General features: G+C 31.7%; 1 protein-coding gene, 1 long non-coding RNA gene and 1 pseudogene across 2 annotated transcripts; all 3 read left to right on the top strand.

Moving 5' to 3' along the window:
- Positions 1,467–2,028, top strand: LOC110270703. The gene is made up of 3 exons (XR_002360346.1): positions 1,467–1,627; positions 1,733–1,839; positions 1,929–2,028. It is a non-coding gene; the product is annotated as an uncharacterized LOC110270703 (long non-coding RNA).
- Positions 2,290–3,428, top strand: LOC107637870 (magnesium transporter MRS2-4-like). The gene is made up of 2 exons (XM_021120191.1): positions 2,290–2,757; positions 2,889–3,428. The coding sequence occupies exons 1-2, from the start codon at positions 2,530–2,532 to the stop codon at positions 3,087–3,089; spliced, it is 429 nt and encodes a 142-aa protein (XP_020975850.1). The 5' UTR covers positions 2,290–2,529; the 3' UTR covers positions 3,090–3,428.
- LOC107637871 lies at positions 3,877–6,442 on the top strand (annotated as a pseudogene).

The following is an 8,532-nucleotide window of genomic DNA, read 5'->3' as shown; positions in this document are numbered from 1 at the left end:
TTAATGATAAAATATACTCATGTTAATTCTATCATATAATATTTTATTTTTCTCCTATATATTTTGATTTGTATAGTTACTATTGATCTTGCTATTTTCATTTTCTTGAATTATTCTTTATTTTTTTGTGACTTGATACTTTAAATAAAAAAGAAAAGAAAGAAAAAAAACGATAGCCAAAGGTAGAGGCTAAAAATCTAAAATAGTAACATCATTCCTCAATATTATTATTATTATTAATATGAATTTTATTATTTCTTTTCTAACATTCTTTAATATGAGTTTTATTTTTTTATTATCATTAATGCTTTATTATTTTTTTCTCTAATTATAAATCTTCTTATAATAATTATTTGATAAAATAATTTTTTGGTCTAATAGATTTTTTCTTCATTTTTTGTCAAAAATAATTTATATTAGGAGAAAAAAAAGAAGATACAAATTAAATTTTAAAATTCAAATTTAAATAAGATGTATAAAGGGTAACTATTGAATTGAGATCTAGAATTTATTTGGTACATTTAAAATTTTTGTATTATCGTTATTGAAAATTTCAAATACTATTATAAAATTCTAGATATTTTTTATCTTATTGTTCTTAAATTATACATTATACCGTGTATTTGAAGAATTTTATCTTTTTTGAAATAAGTGTGACATTATATACTTTTTTGATACTAAGGGATAATGAAGTTGAAGTGAGTAACAAAATTGATTATATAACAATATACAAATTTTTAGAATTTCTAGCACAATTGACAAACGGATAATTTTTTATAATTTTTCTTGATTTTTTTATTAATTATGATTGTAATAATTCATCACAAATTTGTGTTTTGTAGAGAAAATTTATCAATCATAAAATACAGAAGACTTAACAAAAAAATTTAAAAAATGTTGATTAATCATAAAATAAAAAATAGTGAATTATGCTTTAATTATGTTGTAAAATACAAATAGGGCTATTTAAAATTAGTTTTTTATCATTAATGTTAAACTAAATTATAATAAGGTAAAAAAATAAAAATTGTATATAATAATTTAATTTAATTATGTCGATATTTTAAAAAAAATAATTAAAAATAAAATAATAAAATCGACAGCTTGATCGTCGATTTTTTAATGATACATTAAATCTCCTTTTAACTATCGTCATATTATCGACGAATCGGAGGTTGAAAATACTTTTATTTTAAAATCGACGAACATGGTGTCTATTTTAATGTTTAAAATCTTGACAACCTTTCCGTCAATAAATTTGAATGGTCCAGATTACTTTCTAAAATCAAATAAATGGTGTGGATTTAATGTATAAAATAGACGCTAAAGGCGTTGCTTTTTTTCAAATTAAAATTGACAAACTTACCATCGATTTTTATTGCTAAATACACCTCCCTTGCGCCCACTTCCCGCTCCAAGTTCAGAAACAAAATTTTATCCATTTCTGCATTCGAGCGTATCAGAAACACCAACCTTCATTCTCCACTGCCGGCATCACGATTACACCGCCGTCACTCCGTTTGCTCACGCTGCCACGGTCGCTCCTCATGTATCCCCTTCAATTTCATTTGGAAATTCCTAAATTCCCCTTGATCCTCTCCATGCCGATGACCCCTCTGCTCTTCAGGTATCCCCCAAACCCTAAATTCCCCTTTCCCCCCTCGATTTTCTCTTGTTTTCAGCTTCTGCTTCATGCTAATTCGCTTCTCCTGTTCTATTTTTTTCCAATTAGATCCGTGTGCCAGAAGGTTGTGATCTTGTTGCTGCTGGAGCACTTGCTGTGACATTTGGCACTTTTCATGTAGCACTTGTGCATAGAGCTAATTTAACCTTAGTCAGGTATGTCATACGTAGTTAATTTTTATTTATTTATTCGTTGGTTATGTTTATATCTCTTTGGAGTGGTTGAAAAGTTGATGAAATTGTAGGTGTTGATGGTTTTGGGTGCAGCAGGAGGTGTAGGGCTTGCAGCTGTTCAAATTAGAAAAGTGTGTGGTGCCATTGTCATTGCTGTTGCTAGGTAGTACTAATTTGTTTCAATGCAAGGTTGAATATGACTGAGATAATTGTTCTGCATTTGATTGATATTTTCATTTACTAGGTATCCTCTCTGGACTCAAGTGTGGTAGACCTTGAGAGAGGTGCTTACCCTGTATTAGATGATTTGGCTAGAAATGTTAGTACCAAAAATCTTGAACATGTGCGAAGTTTGAAGAGCAATTTTATGCATTTTCTGGCACGGGTGCAGAAGGTACAATGCATGATTACCATAATCTTCTCCCATTTATTGCTCCTGTTGTTCTCCCTTTGTTTCTTTTTCCTTCTTCATTTGTTATTAGAGTTGTCTCTATGCCTATTTTCACATTTCCAATGTTGCCTGAACCTATAACTCTCCATGATAGGTAGTAGTTTTATCTGATGATGATTTCCATGAACCAAGTCGTATACCTATATCATTCTTAGGAATTTTATGGCCCAATTTTACAGGTACGGGATGAAATTGAACATCTGTTAGATGACAACGAAGACATGGCACAACTATATTTGACAAGGAAGTGGTTGCAGAATCAGAAACTTGATGCTCATGTGGGGGCCACAACCTTGAACAACCTTTTTAATACTCGTCGACTTGGTTCTACCAGAAGTGGAAGTTTGGTAACTAGTAACTTAGGGGATGATAATGACATGGAGGATCTGGAAATGTTGCTTGAAGCATATTTTATGCAGTTGGATGGAACTCGTAACAAGATATTGTCTGTAAGTGTACCTATTACCAAATTCTATTAAATCATATCTCTTCATCCAAGATGTCGAGTGAAGCATATTGAATTCTGGAAAATGTTTTTCATGATATCATTCTTGTGAAGTGATAAAGTCCTAATTTGCAAGTTAGGGAGTATATTGATGATACAGAAGACTATGTCAACATCCAACTTGATAATCACAAAAAGAAACTTATTCAGCTGCAGTTGACATTGACAATTGCATCATTTGCGATTGCTATTGAAACTTTGATTGCCGGTTCATTTGGTATGAACATTCCTTGTTCACTATTTCAAGTAAATGGAATATTTTGGCCCTTTGTTTAGAGCACTTGTTTTGGTTGCTTCTTCATTTTTCTGCTTATACTGGCATATGCAAGATGGAAAAAGTTGCTAAGAACATAAGTGTAAATTGATATTGACCGTTGGTTTGTGATTACAATTGACTATACTAATCTCAGCAATCAGTGATTATAGATGCAAACATAACCTGGATTACCTGTAGTGTGAAATTTATAATAATCTCAATTTGTCACAAGTTTGTTTACTGGTCTGTAAAATAACCTCAAAACGTGTTTAGTAGCTCAAGATATGCATGATATCATGATGCATGCAACTTACGAGGTTGAGTCAACTGTCCTTTTAATATCAATATTCTGTTTTTGGTGTCTTTTCTTGGTTGAAAGACATAAAATATGCTCCACTGCTTCTTTCTGTTAGAAGGACTATATGTATTTTATGAGTTTATTGATGGGGGAAATCGTTGATAAAGAGTTTCACAAAAGTAATCGCGTTGCAAGTATAGATCTAAACCGACAATCAAACCTCAATCAAATTTAATTTGTTTGCCACTTAAGCAAACCCAATAAAATTAACCGAAGTATTAAACCTCGGGTCGTCTCTCAAGGAATTGTAGGGAAGTGTGTTATTATTGGTTATGAGATTGTATCTTTTTAGGTTTTGTAATAAGAGATAAGTAATATAAATAACTAGGATATAAAATAATAGCTAAGAAAAATCCTAACAAGGATTGAAAATTGGAATTCCTATCCTCATTATCATTGTCAATTATGATGGTAATTACCTTTTGCTTTCACTTAGTTAACCTCTAACAATGAAGGATCAAGTGAGTAAAGTTGACTTAAGTTCACAAGTACTAATCAAATACTAGATTTAGTGAAGCTTAAACCTACTAGCAAGTCTCAATCACCAATCAATAAAAGACCTTTGATAATTCAAGAGTCTCCAATTAATCAATCAAAGCTAAGAATATAAAAAACTAATTTAAAATCCAACCAAGTATTTTATCAAACACTTGGAAGGCGCAAAATAGAAACATAGAAAAATAATAAGAGATAATAAAATCTAAACCAACAATTGCAAGGAATCAACAACAACAAATAAAGGAAGAAGCAATAAACATGAAATACCTCAAATTGCATTAAAAGGGAAATCAAACCTAACATAAGAATTCATAAACTAAATTGGCAACATAAAGTAATTAACAAGGGAAATAAATAAACTAGAATGCTAAGACAAATAAAAGTAGAAGAGAAACTAAGTTAAACTTAAGAGAGAATTCAAAAATTGAGAAGAACTAAAAGGAACCCTAAAACCTAGAAAGAGGAGAGAGTCTCTCTCTCTAAAAAACTACATCTAAAACCTAAAATTATGTGAATGAATTGTTGTATGAATGATTCTCCCACTCTGCACCCTCTATTCTGTGTTTTTGGGCTTGGAACTAGCCAAAAAGAGCCCAGAAATTGCCCCCAGTGTTTTCTGATACGTGCAGCATGTGGCTCTGTCACGCGTACGCGTCGCCCACGCGTACGCATCGCTGAACTTTCGCAAGGTCACGCGTACGCGTGATCCATGCGTGCGCATCACCTAACTGCATGGCAACTATAGCAAATTGAATATCATTTTGAAGCCCCAGATGTTAGCTTTCCAATGCAACTAGAACCACCTCATTCGAACCTCTGTAGCTCAAGTTATGATCGATTTAGTACGAAAAGCTCAGGCTTGACAGCTTAGCAATTCCTTCAATTTCTTGTATTCCTTCCACTTTTGCATGCTTCCTTTCCATCCTCTAAGTCATTCCTGCCCTATAAACCCTGAAAGCACTTAACAAACATATCACGGCATCGAATGGTAATAAGAGAGGATTAAACATAGCAAATTTAAGGCCAAAGAAGCATGTTTTCAATCATAGCACTAAATTAGGAAGGAAAATGTAAAACATGCGAATTCTATGAATAAGTGTGAGAATAGTGGATAAAATCCACTCAATTAAGCACAAGATAAACCCTAAAAATGGGGTTTATCATTTATCTTGTACGAATTGTTTTAAATAAAAAATATTTATCCGTACATTAACTGGTCAACCTCTTCCCTTCCTTCGCTTGCTTTTCCTCTGTCTGCTGATCTCCTCCAAATTTCCAACTTGCAAAGCCCAATGGCTGATAATTTCTGGTTTAGTTACAAATCTGATTTATCAATTGATGCTTCTATCCGGTGGTCCCTTATAAATCATTTTATACATTGCTATCAATAATGGGTTAATTTATTTGTCTCTTTTGTTGATGAAAGTTTGATGTAGCGAATTCCATATTATGTGAATAAAAAAGATGACTTATATTATTCATTCAATTATTTTCTATTATTGAGCGGGGATTAAGAAGCTTTCTTTTATAGAACTCTAGAGAGACTGCCTTTACTATCAAGAAGTTCTTGCTTGTTAAGGCAAAGAGGTATTTGGAGGACGTTTTGGCCCATAAATAGGTCATTCCATTCCGACGCTTCTATGGTGGTGTTGGAAGGACTGCCCAGGCAAAGAACAGACATTCCAATGGACAAGGATGCTGGCCTGTAAAATCAGCTAAATTCATCCTTGATTTGCTCAAGAATGCTGAGCGCAATGCTGAGGTGTGTATGCTGCATTGCATGGCCGTGTTTGATTTTCCATGGCTTGCTTCTGTTTGAACTTGTTTTCGTTTGTTCAGGTGAAAGGTTTCGATGTGGATGCTCTTTACATTTCCCACATCCAAGTCAACCAAGCATAGAAACAAAGACGCCGCACCTACCGTGCTCATAGAAGAATCAATCGTAAGTTATAATCCTAGTACTCTAACTAGGGTGATTCCCGTGTTTTATACATCTATTTTATCTTTGGTTCCTTAATTTATTTCTCGCGGAGCTTTAATCTTCTTTTATTATATTGATGTTTAATATGATTACAAAAGATAAGTATATGAAAATTAGAGTGGTTAATTCTAACGAGTGTTGCCATTGCACTCTTCATAATATTGGTTATGACTTTTGTTGTCAGCCTACATGTCATCTCCCTGCCACATAGAGTTGATCTTATCCGAGAAGGAAGAGCCTGTTAAGAAAGAGGTATTGATTTTACCATGTTTTAAAAATTTCGATTTGATTTTCATGTTGCATCAAATGTTCATTTATTGTTGTTCTTGTAGCCAGAGTCCCAGTTGGCAACAAGCAAGAAGTCTCAAGGCCTTCATAGTAGTGCTTCATCCTAAATTGCTATGCTTCATCCTAAATTGTTGTCGATGCAGAAATTTGAGTTACTAAATTCCTAGGGTGTTAGTTTTGTTACTCTGTTTGCCCTATATTTGTCATGGATCGGTTTTTTTAGAATGAACAGCAATTTTGTTCATATATTTAGACGAGTATTTAGATGAGTATGAGTAGGTTATTTAAATACTTTACTTGGAATATTTTGTATTATTAGTGGATTGCAATTTAAACGAATATAAGTCTAAGTTTAGTTATTTATCTTGTCTTGAGTCTTTATGTTAGAGGATTATTTATTATTTTGATAAGTTTGTAAACTCATTATCTAATATTTAGTATAAATTTTATTTTTATATTTATTTGCATTAATTATTTACTATTTTTCAAATAGAAAAAATAATTAAAATATATCTATTAAAATCGACGGAATAGTTGTTGCTTTTTAATTTTAAAATAGAAAAGCGAACCCAAATATAGATATAGAATTTGTCGGTATATGAATATTAAAATCGATGGCAACTGTGTCGATTTTATTGGATCCAATATCGACGGCAAAGTTGTCGATTTTAGTAAGCATATTTTAGACAAAAATATTGTCGATTTTATCAGATCAAATATCGATAGAGATGACGTCGATTTTATATAATAATATCGACGGCGATGTTGTCGATTTTAGTAAGAATATAAAATTCTCAAACTCATATTATAGACAGAAGAGCTATCGATTTTATTAAATTATTATCGACGGCCAGGCAAGCCATCGATTTTATTAGCATTTTGAAAAATTGGCAAGCTTAATAGCGACCAACTCCGCCGTGTATTTTGCCATCGAATTTTAATATTATCGACGGCGTAGCCGTCGATTTGGCCGTCGATTTTAACGGCGTTTCTTGTAGTGATTATGGTAAACTAATTATATATGAAGCAGTAGAGGGGTTAGAGTATGACTCCAGAGTTCTCCTGGACTGTCCATCTCCACTTATGTCCATGATGGATATATGGATATAACTTGGACTGATTTATCTTTTTATTTATTTTATTTTATAAGAAGTAAATACTTAAATAAAATAAATAAAAAGAATTTGAATTTTGAAATAATAAAAAAATTTTTTTTCGTAAAAAAATTAAAAATAATTAGTTAAAAAAAAAAACAGAAATTTTTGAAAAAGAGGGAAGATATTTTCGAAAATTAGAGAGAGGGAGAGTTAGTTAGGTAGTTTTGAAAAAGTTAAGAAACAAACAAAAAGTTAGTTAGTTAGTTGAAACAAATTTTGAAAAGATAAGAAGTTAGGAAGTTAGAAGAGATATTTTGAAAAGATATTTTTGAATTTAGTGAGGAGAGAGAAAAACAATAAGATAGCACAAGATTTAAAATTTTTAGATCTAATGCTCCTTGTTTTCGAAAAATTTGGAGGGAAAACACCAAGGAACACCAAACTTAAAAATTTTAAGATCAAGACACAAGGAAAACTCAAGAACACTTTGAAGACTCACAAGAACACAAGAACATGAAGACAGAACACCAAACTTAAAATTTTTAGAAAACCAAACCAAAATTTTCAAAAACCAAAGGGAAATCAACAAGAAAACATCAAACTTTAAGTTTGGCACAAAATTTAAGAGAGAAAATATTATTTATGAAAAAGAAGGTTTTAAAAAGAATATAAAAGACTCTAACCCAATTACCAAGAACACAGATTAACGCTCTAGCCAAATGAGTTATGGGACCTTCAAAAATTTTAAGAAAGATTATTATTTTTGAAAACACCAAACTTAAAGTTTGGCACAGGATTTAATAGAAAAATTATTTTTGAAAAAGGTTTTTTTTTTTTAAAAATATGATAGCCAATTATCATGAACATAAACACCACGTTCTAATTAACTGAGCTATAAATTTAAAGTGTTTTAACAAGGGATAACTAATAAAAGACTCTAAACCAAAAAAAGAGAAATTTTTTTTTTTCGTAATCTAAGCAACAAAATAATCCGTCAGTTGTTCAAACACGAACAATCCCCGGCAACGGCGCCAAAAACTTGGTGCACGAATTGTGAATCACACTTTTCACAACGCGTACCACTAACCAGCAAGTGCACTGGGTCGTCCAAGTAATACCTTACGTGAGTAAGGGTCGAATCCCACGGAGATTGTTGGTTTGAAGCAATCTATGGTTATCTTGTAAATCTTAGTCAGGAAGTAAATTATGTTTATCAGTTTTGGAATAGGATTTACTATCCT

Source organism: Arachis ipaensis, chromosome B04 (assembly GCF_000816755.2).
Source record: "Arachis ipaensis cultivar K30076 chromosome B04, Araip1.1, whole genome shotgun sequence".
Lineage (NCBI taxonomy): Eukaryota > Viridiplantae > Streptophyta > Magnoliopsida > Fabales > Fabaceae > Arachis > Arachis ipaensis.
Note: the sequence above shows the minus strand (reverse complement) of the source record. Positions and strands in the feature narration are given on the sequence as shown.